The sequence below is a fragment of the Peromyscus maniculatus genome, chromosome 2, assembly GCF_049852395.1.
Source record: "Peromyscus maniculatus bairdii isolate BWxNUB_F1_BW_parent chromosome 2, HU_Pman_BW_mat_3.1, whole genome shotgun sequence".
NCBI lineage: Eukaryota > Metazoa > Chordata > Mammalia > Rodentia > Cricetidae > Peromyscus > Peromyscus maniculatus.
In genome coordinates this window covers 9,139,443-9,158,002 of record NC_134853.1, presented here as the reverse complement: position 1 = coordinate 9,158,002, position 18,560 = coordinate 9,139,443, and the positions used below count along the sequence as shown (strand labels likewise).

General features: G+C 38.8%; 1 protein-coding gene across 2 annotated transcripts in view; it reads right to left on the bottom strand.

Annotated features, from left to right (window-relative positions):
- Positions 1-111: 111 nt before the first annotated feature.
- Positions 112-18,560, bottom strand: part of Terf1 (telomeric repeat binding factor 1) — a 32,055-nt gene continuing 13,606 nt past the window's right edge. Inside the window, exons 6-10 of one of the 2 annotated variants that reach the window (XM_006974708.4) lie at positions 17,850-17,965; positions 11,403-11,462; positions 9,340-9,428; positions 7,270-7,376; positions 112-1,044 (exon numbers count right to left, since the gene is read on the bottom strand). In XM_006974708.4, the coding sequence (XP_006974770.2) occupies positions 883-1,044; positions 7,270-7,376; positions 9,340-9,428; positions 11,403-11,462; positions 17,850-17,965 (534 nt within the window). In that variant the 3' untranslated portion in view covers positions 112-882. The remainder of the gene's footprint in view (positions 1,045-7,269; positions 7,377-9,339; positions 9,429-11,402; positions 11,463-17,849; positions 17,966-18,560) is intronic. The other variant, XM_042270757.2, reaches the window with a different exon arrangement.

Below are 18,560 nucleotides of genomic sequence, written 5' to 3'. Positions count from 1 at the left end.
TGCTTATTTTGATCCAAGCTGCCAGCTTTGGAACCAACAGCAGCATCCTGGGTAAACACGGTCACTGGGTAAACATGGGTGGGAGCTACTGGGTCAGGAAGCACACAGCAATTAGTAATGTTTCTGTTTATTAGATAAATAGGATAACATCAAATCAAGAACAACACGAAAATAAAACATGACACTTCGATAGAAAATTAGAGACATTACACAATACCCTGTTTCTAATGTAAATATTTCAATAGGTTGAGATTTTTATTCACTAGCTAAATACAGCACATAAAACTCAAAATGCTAATTATTACCCTTTAACTAAATATTCTAAAGGATAAATTGTTGGTGAAAACCCAACTTCCTTTAAATGAAACTACTGAGAGAAATCAAGCTTGTCAGAACTTTGGATTGTTCTGAACATTTATCACAATAGCAATAAAATCTTCAGTAAGTAGTACATTAGCCATAACTCAAGCAACAAAATCACAAAAGAGTATCCTTCAATTCTTGAGAATATCAATTTCTATGTGGCATTCTGTAAGTCTACAGACATGGAATAGAGCAAAGAGAAATAGCTGTAAGTAAATACTTTTTATCTTATCAGGCTCTTACTTTTGTATTAAAACAGGATGCGGGATGGGGTACTGAATTTGATAGGGTTCAACATATCTATATTTTACAAAAATAAAGATTCTTGAAGAAAAAAATGATGGCATATAATTTTACTTTTACAGTACCAATTTGTAACAAGATTATCACAAAAAAATAATGCTTTCAACAAAAAAGTGCAGCTACATCAGTCACCAGAAAGTTTTAAATAAAATGTAGTGCTTCAAGTATTAACTGTCCTGTGTTAAGTGGAAACAAACCCATTCAGCCTTCAGGGTCTCAGCTAATCAGCTTTAGTTTCTTCATCGTTCTCCACCTGTCTTTTAACATGACACTTGTTCGGTTGTTGAAGTTATAATGTGATAGTATTTTAGCCCAATTTCCCTCTCCATATTTCCTTACACCACACTTCAAAAATCTGTCCTCTTCCCAAAGCCACGCCTGTTGAAAAGACATAAAAGTTACTCAAAGAAACATTCTTTAGAGAGAATACATCTTTTAAAAGTCAAAGCAATGCTGTTTCTTAAAAAGGAAAATTATTTTCCTATATTCTTTTATACATATCAACACACACATACATATATGGTTTTATAAGATCTTACCATGACCCATGTAGTATTTCAGGTAGTGTTACCGAAGCTTGGCCAGCTAAGATGGGACAGCTATACAGTAACTGTAAGCTGTCTAACTTCAGACTCCCTGAGCTAGCTCAAGCAGCCTTTATCTAACCCTTCACAGAGCACTCCACATTTCTAAATAGAACTCACGACTGTTTAGTACTTCACTAATGAACTCAGTGAACATTCTCTCCCTGTGCTGGGGGAGGTATGCACGCACGCACGCACACATGCACGCACGCACGCAAGTCTTCTGCAAGACAGACTTTCAAAAACACAACCACTCAATTTAGGCTGGGAGAAAATGCTGAAAAAATTTAAATAACATCAATACTTTGCATAGACAAAGTACTAACATTTAGTATTTGGGATAGGTGGCCAACTAATTATTCCTTCTTTTGGTGTGATAAAGAGGGGTTTGAGTGTCCAACACACTATTTGTACACTATTGCTCACTGCTGTACTATCCACAACACTAAAATGAGGAAGTAAGCCAGGACCATCAATGAATGAAAGAATTTTCAGCATACAGTATATGGGGAATATTATTTATTATTAAAAGGGAAATTCTGGCAACATGCTTTAGCCTTAAGAATATTATGCTAAGTGAAATAATTTAGATATGAAAAGATAAGTACTAGGCTAGAGAGATGGCTCAGTGATAAAATCACTTCTTGTTCTTCCAGATGACCTGAGTTCAGTTCCCAGCATCCACATGGCATTATTATTATTATTATTGACTATCTGCAAGTCAAGTTCTAGGGGATTCAATGCCCCCTTTTGACCTCTATGGCACCAGGTACACCTGTGGTACACATAAACCCATGCAGGTAAACACTCACATAAAAATAACACATGTACTGAATGATTTCACTGATATGAGGTACCTAGAATGGCCAACCTCAGAGACAGACAGTTATGAAGCATGGCAGAGAACGGGGAAAGAAAGAGCGTTTTAATGGGTCCAGAATTTGTTAAAGTTATGGGTGGACTGCAGCGATGATATGAAAATATGAATATGCTTAATGCTACTAAACTGTATACTTAAAAATGAATAAGACATGGTGAAGAGATAGCTCAGTAGTTAAGAACATATTCCGTTCTTGCAAAGGATCTGAGTTTGGGTCCTAGAATTTTGATGGGTGGCTCACAATTGCTTGTAGCTCCAGCTCAGGAGACCAGAAACGTTGAGTTCTTTACTCACATGCACATACCCCTACCCGAGAAACATACATAAATAAAAATGATAAGCCTTAAAAATCTTAAGAGGATACATTTGCCATTATGTATATTTTACTACAATTGAAAAAAAAATTCTTTTTTTTTTTTTTTTTTTTTTTTTTTTTGGTTTTTCGAGAAAAAAAAATTCTTATTAGAAAATTCTGGTGTTAAGAAAAGGAAAATCAACGTGACCTGAAGACAGACAGGAGATGAAAACTATGCCCCAGGTGACTGAATACCAGAGGAACTGGCACTGACCATAGCCAAACTCCTTCCCGGTTTGTATGCTACTCGAAGACTGTGTCTTCTACGTTGTCCTTCACAATGGCATAATTTATAGTAAAAGAAAAGCTTGTTATAATAATTCACACTATGTAATCTCTGTGTGGAGGATATACTGAAAGGTATTTACTTTTTTCCTTAATGGACTAAGTTTATAAAAGGATCTACAAATTTTAATGAGGCAGGCTCAAGGACTTTTGTCTAACAGATAAGAAAAAAAAGCTATCCAAGTAGAAATTGAGTAATTTAAATAAAAAAATAACAACTGAAAGCTCCAATACAACATAAAATGAAGTGTGTCAGCCACCCTTGAAAAGAGTTCTCTATCACAAGGTCAACTGAAAAATAAAAACAGATGTTGGCAGTGTCCACATAACTTTTTTTGGCAAAGCAAACAGTGGCATAATCAATACCCATATATCCTATAGAGCATACGGTTGATACTCTCCCGACAAAAGAAAAACTCTCATAGTTATCTATAAATGACACCTGTGCTCTATCCTCAAATACAAATCCATGAGGCAGAGATTTCTGGTTTCCAGTTTGATAAGCAAAGCACTTGGAAATTATCATCCCATCCACAATGGGAAAACCAGAACAACCTGAAAACTAGTCTTCTTATATCCATCAGAGAACTAGTCAAGGGGCAGACAGAAGAGAAGCAAAGGAATTACTAAAAGCTAGTTGTGGTGGATGACTGTAAATCCCAGTACTAGTGAGGTAAAGAGAGGAGAAGCAGGGATTCAAGGGTGGCCTTGGCTACATAAAGAGTCTGAGGTCAGCCTGAGCTACATGATAGCACATTTCAAATTAAAAATAATAAATACCCAATTGAGGAGCAGGTGAGTGTCCTGTGACCCGCCTGCCAGCTGGACTGTACCCACCCCCTAGATTCTGTTCCCCAAGACCCACTTCCCAGCCCAGCCCCTCCCACCTCACCATCCTCCCTGTGGCCAGCCTTTCCCCACAACTCCAAGAGACTCCTGGACCATGCCCAGGTACAGTCCACACCAGTCTAGAGAACAGGTGAGTGACCTGCCTCCCAGCCAAGCTGCCACATTCCCCAGAGCCTGATCCCTGGGACACATCCCCTTTGTCCATAGCCCTGACAGCTTTACAGGAGGCCGGGATGGTCCTAGGGTCCTCCAGATAAGACACCACCCACTGCCCACTAACACGCCCTAAGCCCACCCAACAAACCCATACTATACTGTACCCTCTCCACTGAGCTCCATATTGTGGCCTACAACTTTGAAGGAAGACTTTGGCTTTACCAGAGGCCAGGTCAGATCCAGGGACCCAAGGCTCCCAAAAGCCTGACAGAGACACCCTATTAGACCTGAAGACTCACTAGTCATTAGAACCCTTGCCCATTTAGATTAGAAGACCAGAGAGAAAAGAGAAACAAACAAACAAACAAACAAAAACCCACTCATCCAACAAAGACAAATGCATGCAGGAATCAACACCAAGTCCTATAACCACCCCAAATCCAGATGCCTAAATGCCAATGAAAGAACACAATCAATAACAGAAAGGGCAATAGGCATCACCAGAGTCCAGCTATACAACAACGGCAAGACCTGAACAGTCCAATGCAGCTGACACACAAGAAAACAAACTTAAAAATAACTTTATGAAGACAGGGGTCCCTATAGGGGATATGAAAAAAAAAAAAAAAACCCTTAAAGAAATTGAGAAAAAGACAAAAAAAAAATTGAAGGCAATCAATAAATCCCTTGAAGAATGCCAAGAAAGCCAAGAAAAAAACAAACAAACAAGCAAACAACAACAAAACAGGTGAAGGAAATGGTTTAAGACCTGAAAATGGAAATGAAAGCAATAATGAAAACACAAACTGATGGAATTCTGGAAATGGAAAATCTGGGCAAGCGAACAGGAACTATAAACGCAAGCATCACCAACAGAATATAAGAGATGAAACAGATAATCTCAGGCACTGAAGATACGATAGAGGAAATAGATTCATTGGTCAAAGAAACTATTAAATCTAAAAAAAATCCCAACACAAAATATCCAGGAAATCTGGGACACTATGAAAAGACAAAACCTAAGAATAATAGGAATGGAAGAAGGAGAATCCCAGCTCAAAAACCCAGAAAATACATTCAATAATATCATAGAAGAAAATTTTCTCAACCTAAAGAACATGTCTATAAAAGTACAAGAATCTTACAGAACACCAAATAGACTGGACCAGAAAAAAGTCGCCTCACTACATAATAATCAAAATACTAATATAGAATAAAGAAAGAATATTAAGAGCTGCAAAGGAAAAAGGTCAATTAGCATATAAAGGCAGACCTATCAGAATTACACCCAACTTCTCAATGGAGACTCGAAACACCAGAAGAGTCTGGACAGATGTCTTACAGACCCTAAGAGGCCACGGATGCCAGCTCAGACTACTATATTCTAGCCAAACTTTCAATCACCATAGATGGAGAATGCCAGCCCAGACTACTATATCCAGCCAAACTTTCAGTCACCATAGATGGGAGAAAATAGGATATTATATGACAAAGTCAAATTTAAACAGTATCTATTCACAAATCCAGACCTACAAAAGGTACTGGAAGAAAGACTCCAACTCAAGGAAGTTAGTTACACCTACGAAAACACAGCAATAGATAATCCAACACCAGCAAAACCCAAAGAAGGGAAACACACACACACACACACACACACCACCACCACCACCACCACCACCACCACCACCACCACCACCACCACCACCACCACCAATAGGAATTAACAATCACTGATCATTAACATCTCTCAGTATCAATGGACTCAATTGGCCAATAAAAAGATACAGGCTAACAGACTAGATATAAAAACAGTATCCATCCTTCTGTTGCATACAAGAAAATTTATCAAAGATAGACACTACCTCAAAGTAAAGAGTTGGAAAAAGATTTTCCACTCAAACAGACCTAAGAAGCAAGCTGGTGTAGCTATCCTAGTATCTGAAAAAATAGACTTCAAACAAAAATTAATCAAAAGAGATGTAGAAGGACATTTCATACTCATCAAAGGAAAAATCTGAATACTTATGCTCCAAATGTATTTTTGGAGCACCTACATTTGTAAAAGAAACATTACTAAAGCTTAATTTACATATTGAACTCCACACATTAATAGTGGGAGACATCCAACATTCCACTCTCACCAATGGACAGGTTGTTCAGACAGAAACTAAACAGAGAAATAACAGACATTATGACTCAAATGGACCTAACAGATATCTACAGAACATTTCACTCAAACACCAAAGAGTATTCTTCTCAGTACCTCATGGAATCTTCTCCAAAACTGACCACACACTCTGTCAGAAAGCAAGTCTCAACAGGTACAAAAAACTGAAATAACCCCCTGTATCTTATTGGATCACTATGGGTTAGAATTCAACAACAAGCCAGGGGTGGCGCACGCCTTTAATCCCAGCGCTCGAAGGCAGAGGCAGGCGGATCTCTGTGAGTTCGAGGCCAGCCTGGGCTACAGAGTGAGTTACAGGAAAAGCGCAAAGCTACACAGAGAAACCCTGTCTCGAACCCCACCCCCTCAAAAAAAAAAAAAAAAAAAAAAAAAAAAGAATTCAACAACAACACAAACTATAGAAAGCCTAAAAACACACGGAAATGGAACAACTCTCAACTGAACTACCACTGGGTCAAGGAAGAAATAAAGAAATTGGAGACTCCCTAGAATTCAGTGAAATGAAGGCACAACCCACCCAAACTTATGGAACAGCGTGAAAGGACTGTCTAAAAGGCAAGTTTCCCTTTTCTAAGAGGAAAGTTCACATCAGTAAGTGCCTGCATAAAGAATTTGGAGAAATCTCATACGAGCTATTTAAGAGCACACCTGAAAGCTCTAGAACAAAAAGAAGCAAACTCACACAAGAGGAGTAGAATAAAAAAATGAAACTGAGGGCCGAAATCAATAAAGTAGAAATAAAGAGAACAATACAAAGAATCAACGAAACAAAGAGTTCTTTGAGAAAATCAACAAGATAGACAAGCTAACTAAAAAGCAGATGGAGAATATTTAAATTAACAACATCAGAAATGAAAAGGGGGACTTAACAACAGACAGTGAGGAAATTCGAGAATCATTAGGTCACACTTCAAAAACCTGGAATTCACAAATTTGGAAAATCTAAAAGAAATGGACAAACTTCTTGATAGATACCACACACCAAAATTAAATCAAGATTGAGGGGCCAGACAATGGTGGCGTACACCTTTAATCCCAGCACTTGGGAGGCAGAGGCAGGAGGATCTCTACAGGGTGAGTTCCAGGGCAACCAGGGCTACACAGAGAAACCCTGTCTCAAAACAAAACAAAACAAAACAAAACAAAACAAAACAAAACAAAACAAAACGCCCCTGATACAAATGGTGTATTTTCTACTTTGTGTGTAATTTTCAAATACGTAAGAACCTTAAAGTTAGACCTTTTAGGAAAACGAGTATAAATACTTAAATATTTATAAGTATTATTCAAATATAGTGAAAAATACCTGTTTTTTTTTACGCTTGTGTTTTTCATCAATGTCTGGCTGATTCTTTGAACTACATAATCTATTGCTTCTAATGGTTCTTCTATTTTCTTCTGTCATTATTTCACCTGTGAATAAAAACACCAACATTAATATTGCTTCACATTAGAAGAAAGGGTGGACTTTCCAACAGGTTACCATGAAATTCCTGTTTCCTTTAGCTACTGTAAGAAAATGAGCTCTATATGTTGAATTCTTTTTCCTTCAAACCTGGAAGCAACCTAATTCTAAGAATCCATTTGACTAACACAGAAGTGTCCTCTCACCTCCAGGAACATATCTAATCACCTGCGTATAGAAGGAAAAGTACTTTTGCTATAGGATCAATGAAGTCTTTTTATGATATTTAATAACAGAATACATATTGTTCTCTCTTCTCAGATATACATCAACAACAATCACCAAGAGAAACTAACAGTAGGATGCACCATAGAGAAACAAAATCCTTTAAGGGACTGGTAACAGGATTCAGCCAGTGACGTTCTTAGTGTACAGTCTGGTTACCCAAGTTCTATCCTTGGGGGAAGGAGACAATCACCTCCTGAAAGGTGTCCTCTGACAACTGGCACTTGGGAGGCCACAGCAGAGGACTGACTACTGCAGGTTCATGGCCAGCTTAGGATATAGGTACTTTTTGTCTACTACAAACTATTCTCAGACCACAATAGAATTAAACATGAACTCAATAACAGAATGATATTTAGAATATCCTTCAATTATTTGGAGATTAGAAAACTATTTAGAACATCCTTCAGTTATCTGGAGATTAAATAAGCAAGTTCAAAGTGAAAAATCACTTTAATTAAATGGAAATCCAAAACCAAAGCAGTAATTAAGGAGGGATGTCTGGCACTCAGCACATGTCCTAGGAAAACCTGGTCAGGGAAGAGAGAAAAGTAACTCACACACAAAGGTGGGAGAAGTCATGTTAATGTCAGACTTCGACACTGTAGCAACTCAAAATCAATCTGTTTGCTAAGCTGTGGCCAGAAAGTATTTCTAATGAGTATTATATACTTAGACAAAAAGTTCTAAAGATACACAAAGGACACTAGATAGTCTTCAGCATGTAAGAATTTAGAAACTACAGACTTAAAAAACATTTAGACAAATAGGAAATAAAATGAAGATGCAAATTAAAGGAATCCTAATTAAAGGATTCATGGAGAATAAATTTAAACCAATAAGGTAGAATTTCATAGGGATTGTATCAAGAAAACAATGCTACAAACCCTGATTACATAAAACATAAAAACTAGGCATGGTGTTCCACACAAGTAAACTCTGGAGGTCAAGTAAGAGGATCATGAGTTTGAGATAGGGCTAGACTACACTGCTAGATTCTAAACTGAACAAAATCACTCCAATTTTGTTAGTTTGACTCCAAACCAACTAAAAATAGCTAACTAAGAAAAACAGAAGATTGGCTTTTGGGGAGAGACTTTTGCTTAAATCATTCTGCACTCTAAAGCTTAATTTATACTTACAGACACAAATAGAGCCAACTATCAAAGCACTTCATATTCTTTATTCAAACTTAAAAAATTATAATCATTTATTTATGAGTGGGCATGGGCATGTGTATCTGTGGAGGTCAGAGGGCAACATGGAAGAGTGGCATATATTTTATTCAGGCATGTATTATAGTGCAGCTGGCAATGATTCAATATTAATGAGCCAACACCACAGTGTCTTTAAATAGAACAAACATAAAACAAGACTGTGTACTGATTAGTTGATAAAAATGTTAGTATTTTCCCTAGAAGTACAGATTCCAAATTCACTTATTCAATGTTAATAATGAGCTTTGATTCCATTCATAGCTCAAAAAAGTCTGAAGTTGCTGAATACAGTTAAGCAGAAAACCAATGCTACTCCCACACATAGCCAAATAACTCAGACTAGACCATCAACAAGAGCTCACTTTCTAAAGTCGGCTCTTGGTCTTCTGAGGGCCTTTTGTGCTGTGGTGGTAAGGTGAACAGCTACAGCACTTGTCTCTACTTCTAAAACTACAGTAACAGTACTCACTTTGAAGATTCCCCATTCTTGCTTCTTTCTTATTAAAATCTGGTTGACTGCTTTCATGTTTCAATTTAGATATGACGTTCTTGTGAGACCTAAACAAAAACAAGAGAGTTAGTTAGTGATTAGTTCCAGAGTCTAGTGAAGGCACGGAAGGGAATGACTTGTCACCTTTGCTACAGGATCTTCTGCACCCGCTTCTCTTGGTGCTCTTCTTACCTATCACCCCATGTTAAGTTTTAATGTTTCTATTGTCAAATTTCCCTTTATTTCATCTTTTTATGGTTCATCTACTCAGAAATCAAGATTCTATCAGTTATCCAAATAGATTGAGGATGAAAAACAAGACAAAAACAAAAGAACTCCCAAACCTTCCTCAAACTGCAAAGAATTTATTTTCCTTCTCTCCTTTGGCTTCTAAAATCATTTTCTGCAGAATTTTCAAAATTCTTTCATTTGATGGTAGATCACATACTTTTCATCTCCCAAGACTTTTTTTTTTTAAGGCAAGTTTATACTGGAAATAATGTATGTGGCATATTTTTTTAACAGCCTTGCAAAGACAGCATTATTCTTATTTGATATAGAAGCAACTTAGAACCTAAAAAGCAGTGTGCCTGAACTTTATAGGTATGTTAGCCCCACCTAAAATGTAGACATTTTAGCTGTACTTTTATCCACGAAAACACTCTGCAATGCGCAGATCCTTTCTCCCCTTTCCTCTCTCCTGAAATGTTCTATTCTATTGTATTGTATTCTCTAGAATGCTCTTCTCAAACTCTTCACCTCTAAGTCTGGCCCCCACCCCGACTCCTGCTCCACCTGGGACAATAGTTTTCTCCTTTTGACCTTTTCAAGAAGAGAAAAGCTTACTCTTCAACCTCCTAGAAGACACAGGGTTCCAACAATGGGCCTTCACACCGTTTTTACAGCGCGGGGGACTGCATCGAGGTCCTTACATACGCTAAGCAAGGGCTCCAGCACTGAGCTCTCTCTCCAGCTCCAATAGTTTTTATTTCCTCATGAATGTTACTCCTGCTTCCACAGACATCTCAGCCACTCAGGAATGCTACAGATACCACCTGCTATCATTCTTCATTGCCAGTCACCATCCTTTCAAGAACTTCCCATCATTTATATATCTCTCTTATACCTAAGAGGTGTGATTAAGAATTATTTCAAAGCCAGGTGGTGGTGGCGCACGCCTTCAACCTAGCACTCAGGAGGCAGAGCCAGGCGGATCTCTGTGAGTTGGAGGCCAGCTTGGTCTACAAAGCAAGTTCCAGGACAGGCACCAAAGCTACACAGAGAAACCTTGTCTCAAAAAACAAACAAACAACAACAACAAAAAAAGACTAATTCAAGTCAGGCATGGTGGTGCATGCCTGTAATCTTAGCACTAAGAGGCTGAGGCAGGATGATCAATGCAAATTTGAAGCCAGCATAGACTTTACACTAAGTTCCAGACTAGCCCGGGCTGCACACTGAGAACCTGTTCCCTCTCCTCCCCAGATATATATAATCTAATCCAGTGTTTTTATGGACAAATCATATAACATCTTGGATTCTTAAATCCTAGTCACCAATCCTTTCCACACTAAGTTAGCCAACTCCTCCCATATATTCACTCAGCGACCCAACTGATATTTCTGAAATCATTTACACAGACTTTCTGCTCTTTGAATATTTTAGATTGTCTCACACAGCATTTATAGTAGTCCAGAAAGAGTTTTTCAAATAATTTTATATAATTGGAATATGGACACACACAAGAAAATGTACTTTCTAGTCCTTTCCTGTGAGCCTTATGATGATAGAATACCAGAATAAGCTCACATGCTCCCTATCTGTTAGTCTAACAATCTATTGGAAACTATGCAAAACAACCCTAGATTCCATATCAAAGTCTTTATAGCTAGAAATTCTAAGACATTTCAGGGTCTTGAATATCTGTTGAGTTAAAGAGAACTCTGAGCTGTATTTAATTATGCCAATTATAACATATTTAAATCTACATGAATTGCTTCATCAATGATTTTAGGGACAAAAAAAATATCATTTTACTTTACCTTATTATGGATACTGTATCCACTAAAGATTCAGTTTCTGTAGACTGTTGGCCATTAACACTTTAAAAGAAAAGTAAGATTCTAAGAATATATACAAATGAAACTTGGTGTAAAAAAAGTACCTGGCATAGTCAAGACATATTTCAATCCACAAGAAACATCTTGGATAAAGGACTTACGGAGTCCATTAAAAGGTGGCCACTTTTTGCTCAGATGTGCTTAAGAAGTAGAAATCAAACTTCCCAAGACACAAGTTAAGCATAGTTAGTACTGCAACCAAGAATTTATCATGTTTTTCTTTAGAAAACTCCTATTTCATGAAGTTCTCTTTTAACAGCTTTACTGAGTACAACTGATACATGAAAAACACAAAAGGTGTTTAATGTATGTAATTTGATGGGTTCAAGTTTATTTTCTTGTCTTTCTAATCTGTCTCAAATTGAGCTTCTGGAGGATGTGGCAGTAGGTGGGAAGTGAGACAATGTCTTATGGAACCCAGAGCAGATTCAAACTCATGGCCCTCCTGCTTTCTCTTCCAAGTGCTCTAGCATCAATCCATGCACCACCACACCCACTGAACTCAATTCTTCCTGGGTTAGCTTTCAGAATGGTTTGGATATTTGTTTGATTACCAATTTCAATCCTGTCTCTAGTTTTGACTTTCCTCTCCATAACTAGTACTCAGTTAAATTTTTAATTTGTTTCTGGTAAGGAGCCAGGCATGATGGATACTGAGCCAATTAAGATGTTCAAAGTTCAGGTTCCTTCAACAAAGTCTGAGGTATAACCCAGTAGGTAGAATGTTTGCCTAGAATGTATAAAGCTCTAGGTTTGATAAAACACACAGCCATAGCCATAGCCATAGTCTCTGTCTCTGTCTCTCTCTCTCTCACACACACACACACACACACACACACACACCAAACAAATGAAAAAACAAACCCAAAGCAAATAAAACACGAATAATAAAAATTTTCAAAGAATTCTTAGTATTATGATAAACAGGTAATTTATTGCAAAAGTTAGGGTTTATCATGGATACATGATTTGATACCTTGTACTGTGGGAGCACATACCTAACAATTGTAATCAGAGAGCTAGACAAAATTTCACACAGGTGATCTTTGAAGGAGACTTTGAATAGAAAATATGAGCTTATCTAGAAGAGAATAAAAAGAAGGGAACCCAGGAAAGGAGGAACCAAGGAACTTTTTTAAGAACAGAAGATAGTATTTTAAGATCACAGAACTCTGTTCTGTGTTGCTAGATAGTGTAAGGCAGGTGGGCAAAGGGGAGTTAATGTTATAGTCCTGAAAAAACAACAAAGACAGCAAAATCTGAAAAGCACCCTGTGGTGGTATTGTGTTCCCCAAAATACTGTGCACCCTAATAAATGTATCTGGGGTCAGAGAACAGAACAGAAAACGGTGGCACTCACACCTTTAATCCCAGCATTCCAGAGGCAGAAATCCGTCTGGATCTCTGTGGGTTCAAGGCCACACTGGAAACAGCCAGGCATGGTAACAAGAGCCTTTAATCCCAGGAAGTAATGGCAGAAAGCAGAAAGGTATATAAGGTGTGAAAACCAGGAACTAGGCTAGTTAAGCTTTTAGGCTTCTGAGCAACAAACAGTTCAGCTGAGATTCATTCTGGATGAGGACTCAGAGGCTTCCAGTCTGAGGAAACAGGATCAGCTGAGGAATTGGCGAGGTGAGGAAGTTGTGGCTTGTTCTGCTTCTCTGATCTTCCAGTGCTCACCCCAATAACTGGCCTTGGGTTTGTTTTTATGAATAAGAAGTTTTAAGATTCGTGCTACAACACCCTTTCTTTCCTTGTTTTCGATTTAAAGATCGATTTCCGTTTATGTGCATGCGTGCTGTGCCCGCATATGCATGTGTTCCGTGTGAGACAGTGAGAAGAAGGTACTGGAGTTACAGACAGTAGTCAGTGGGCGCCAAACCTGGTGCTCTGCAAGAGCAGCAAATGCTCTTAACTGCTGAGCCACTACTCCAGCCCTGGCAAAGTTCTTTTTTCCCCTTTTCATGCGTTTGACAGAGTCTTGCTGTGTAAGCAGCCTATGTTGGCTCTAAACTCAAGAGCCTCTTGCTCCAGCCTCCCAAGTGTTGGGATTACAAGTATGGGGAAACATGCTTACCTTAGAAATTTTTTCTTTCCATATAATTTCACAGATAGAATATTGTTCTGACAAGCTGGGTGACATGGTGTACACCTATGATTCTAGCACTTGAGGTGGAGGTAGGTGGATCAAAGTTCAGGGTCACCCTCTGATACACCACCACTTCTGAGCTTTGTGGTCATTAAGTAAATAAGGGTTACTTGAATCTAAGTACCACAAGAATGCAAATGTCAACTGCTAACTCAGATAACTGAAACGAGGGTGGGAAGGCTGCAAATGCAGCAGATACCCTGGTCAAAGTATGATTTACATTACTCAATGGTTAAAAGACATGCAATCATGAAACGCTAGAGCTAGAAAAAAAAAAATCACCCTGAGTGAGGCCATTCAGACCCAGAAAGATAAATACACATACCCACTTATATGAGGATGTTAGCTGTTAAGTCACTGATAAGCAAGCTACAATCCATACTGCCACAGAGGTTAAGAAGACAATAAGGGACTGGGAGAGAGGGATGGGTCTCCCTAGGAAATGGAAATAGAATAGCTGCAGATGGACAAGAAGGAGGGGTTGGAATTGGATGATCAAACATGGAAGGAGGAGAGGGAAGGAATATGGGAGGGAAAGCTAAAACTAAGAGCTATTTGAGGGGTCATATGGAAACCTCATACAGTAGTAGCTTCCTATTAATATATACATACATAAAGGTAATCTAAATGAAATTGTCAAGGAACAGGAGAGACACAGCCTCAACTGAACATCTCTTGACATCAAATGATGCTTCCAGTACAGGGAATAGGTTACATCTAATTGAGTTGTTGGCCAAAGAGTTATGGTTAAGGCTATTGGTAGCTTTCCACAAACAGACAATAAGACCTTATTGCTAAAGACAACACCTACACAACTTAATGAACATGAAGAAATCAAGCTGGTGCCTACATAGAGCCTTCACCCCTACTGACTACTGTTCATGGTACATGAGTATAACTCTGCATGCTACCAAAGAAGAACGGTAAAGACCAACCCAGCTACAAATCCTTCCATTTACAATGGTGACCTTCCTGCACGGACAACTGGGGCAACAGTGGCTCAAAACTTGTGGGAGTGACCAATCAATACCTGATTGGAGTTAAGGCCCACTCCATGAGATGGAACTCATGCCCAGCACTGCTTGGTGACCAAGATACCTGAGACTAGACAGTCTCAAATACTATGTTCTGCTAATAAAAACAAATTCTACTGTCCTGCTAAAGGAATGCAGCAATAAAATGACTCCTAACAACATTCTGCTATACTCATAGATCTGTCTGTGTCTTATTCAGCCATCATCAGAAACTGCTTCTTATAGCAGATAGAAACAATACAGAGACTCACAGCTAGACAATATACAGAGTGAAAGACTTTACTTACAACACTCAGCCTTAAAAGGGATGTCTCCATCAAATCCCTCTCTTCAGGGTTCAGACAATTATGTGGAAGAGAAGATAAGTGTGTTAGAGTCAGCAGGGATGGAAGACAGCAAGGAAACAAGGCCTTCTAGACACAACAGGGCTGGCATACATATGAACTCCAGACACTGGCAGCATGCACAGCATGCATAGATCTGCACCAGATGGGGTCCTGGTGCTGACAGGGGAAGTGGACACATGCCCCTATCACTAACCAAGAAACTATCTCCAATTGATAACCACTTAAAAATAAAAAATTAGTTTTCTTTAAGGGAGTCTCACTGGGGAAAGAAACCATTCTTTGGCCTCAAACTTATAGAGATCCTCCTGGCTCTGCCTCCCGAGTGCTGGGATTAAAGGCGTGCGCCACCACCGTCCGGCCAAGAAACCATTCTTAAGGGTAGGTAGGCCCCATGCCCAGAAGTAGATGGCCAACATAAAATGAATTCAGCAGTAACTTTGGAGGTTCTTTGTCTCATAATGTTAAGTCAGGGTGTTTTATTCCTTTTCTATCTTACAGGTCCTTTGTATATATTGTATATATTATGATTTCTGGTTTTGGTTTTTCTGGGATTCCTGAGTGTGCAAATATGTATCTCTGCACCTATATATGTTTCTTGTACTTTTTCTTTGACTTCTTTTCTTGTTTGGTTGTTTTGTCATATTTGTTTTTTATTAATCGAATTTTATTATTCCTTAGACGCCCGTTTGTTTTCCAATGAGAGATGGAAAGAATGTGGATCTGGATGGGAGGGGAGATGGGGAGAAACTGGGAAGACTAGGGGAGGGGAGATCATAATTAGAATAGACTGTATTTTTAAAAATCTATTTTCAATTAAAAAAAAAAAGTATGATTCATGTCCTGCCCTGGGTTCACTCTCTTAGTACTGTAAGCTAAAAGTTTTAAGCTGGGAAGAAATCTAAACATTTACCTTTGCAAAGCCAACTCTGGAAGTCACTTTAAGGATGTATTTGTGTGGTACCAAGCTACATTATAACCTTGGATACAAATCATCAGAGCAGTACTGCTGAGATGGGATCCAAAGTCTTGTAAAGACAGTTGGATATGTGCAGTCAAGGAGAGTCCAGAGTGTAGAGAAGCAGATGAGAACATGAAGGGTTCTACTTTACACTCTGTACTATGTCTGTGTCTAGGAGAGCTTCGAAAAAAAGTTGAGTGGTGCTACATAAGGAGAGGAGATAGGAAATGGACTTATTATCTCTAAGCATTATGATTTAGGTCTTAATTCTATAATACAGCACTATTACATTGGGCAAGAAGGCTTAAATTACATGAATGTCCTGGTCTCAGGATCATTTATTTTCCAAACAAAATAAAGTAATAGAGCCAAAATGAGACTTTAGTGAAGCCTTTGAGATGAATGAGGAGCAAGCCATGCTGACACACAGGAACAAAAAGGAGAAGATTCTAGAATGATTTAGCCTTAGTCCTAAGGGTTACAATGAAGTGTTTCTCTAACTTGGGGCCCAACCCCCACCTCTAAACAAGTAGTTAAGATAGCATCCTTGGAACTTTAAGCATTATGTGGGCTACTAAATCCATTCATCCAGAAATGAAAAGGTCTTAACTATCTAGCCTTGGGTTAAGTATACAACAATAGAAAAAATTTATCATGGGTTCAACAGGAGAAATCTTGGGTCAACAAATAGCTCAGTGGGTAAAAAAAAAAAAAAAAAAAAACACTCACTCTGTAAATCTGATGACTTCACTTAAATTCCCAGAATCCATCCTGGAAGGAAAGAACCAGCTACCAGAAGTCCTCTAACCTTTACACATGCACTCTGGTACACATATGATGCATATACACACACAACAAGAACAACAAATAAAATTAAAAAAATAAAGAATCTTTATAATGGTCAAACTTTATCTTCTTCAACAGGGTTAGCTCATAAAACAAAAGTGCACTATTCACCCTTAGCATCTTGAGAAATGGCTTAGTGAGTGAATAAAGGTTACTTTTTCTTTGGGGCCAAGCTTGACTAACCGGAAATTCATTATCTGGGGCCCACATGATAAAGAGCCAACTCCCACAGGCTGTTCTCTGACACTGACACACACACACACACACACACACACACACACTTACTTTAACCCTCCTCCCACTCCCCAGCCGAGTGTGGTGGCATAGTCCTATAAATGTAGCGTTTGGGTGGTCCAGGCAGGAGGCTCAGGATCTGTTCAACGTGAGCCTCGGTGACAAAGTGACTGGTCAAGAGCAGCCTCAGTTACACAAAGAGTTGTCCAAAAGAATAAAACAAAAACCAAACACCAAACAAGCACCACCCTTTGGCTGAGGATGTAGCTCAAACAGACAAAAACCCTAAAGCAAAACCAACCTTGAAAATCCCTGAAAATAGCCTGAGACTGCACTACTGCCTTACAGCGGTCAGGACTGACTAGGGTACTTCTTCCAGCACTGGAGCCAACTGCTGGGTTTTGTTTTTTGAGTAGAACATGATATCCTTGAAAAATATAGAGAACAATACCTTAAAATACCAGAATAACTTAGTATATACCAAAGGCAAGTAGGATCTGAGCTCAAATAAGAGGCAGAAATGAACCAGGTTTCTAATTTCCACTTCATTTCTTAAGCAGACCTTCACTAAAAATAGTAAATAAATCTATACACATTAAACTGGTATTTTCTAACTCATTACTTTGCTTAACATATCATCCATGTAAATCATGAAATAACTCTATCGTACTCCAAGTATTCAAACCATCAATTAGAGAACCCAGCAGTCACAATTATTACTTTAATAATGGCTTACTAGCATCACTTATGGTAAAGACAAAATATTCCTAAACCCTTGAAAAAAATCCAGAGTATACACACCTTTCTCCTTTACTCAAATCCACTTCGGCCGCCTCTGTTTCAGGGTGAGCAGCGCTGGGCTCATCCTCAGAAGCGACTGCCCTTGCTCTCTCATTTTCCACTACTTTTGTTGCTGCCTTAAGAACAGGTGGAATGTGGAGGGAGGAGAAAAAAGAACACATCAGGCATGTTGAACAGGTCACACATAATCTTCGATAGCTGTAGCAGAAGTATCTGTTCCCAGGCCAACAGAAGGTACCAAATTATGTTCACGATTCTGACGATGCTCGCAACTCCACTAGCTATTGCTTGGTTTATAGGCACTGTGGAAGGTTTTTACCTCTTGTAAATACATTTGATAGATAGACACAATGTTCTCTAGGCAAATTAAACAAAATTTTGGTAGCTGGAGACATGTCTTAGTGGTTAAGAGCTTCTCTTGCTGATGACAAGTTCAGTTCCCTGTTCCTGTATCAGGTGGCTCCCGACTGCTCCAGAGAATGTGATGCCCTCTGCTGGCCTCTGCTGGCACACATACACATGTGTACCTAAATATTTTGGAGTATAATTACCTCAAAGATATTCCACAAAGATACTCCCACAACAGACGGCTGGCAATGGTTGAGAGACAGCCCGAACTGACCTACTCTGGTGATGGGATGGCCAAACACCCTAATGCCAGAAACCCCATCCAAGGACTGAGGAATCTGGATGCAGAGATCCACGGCTAGG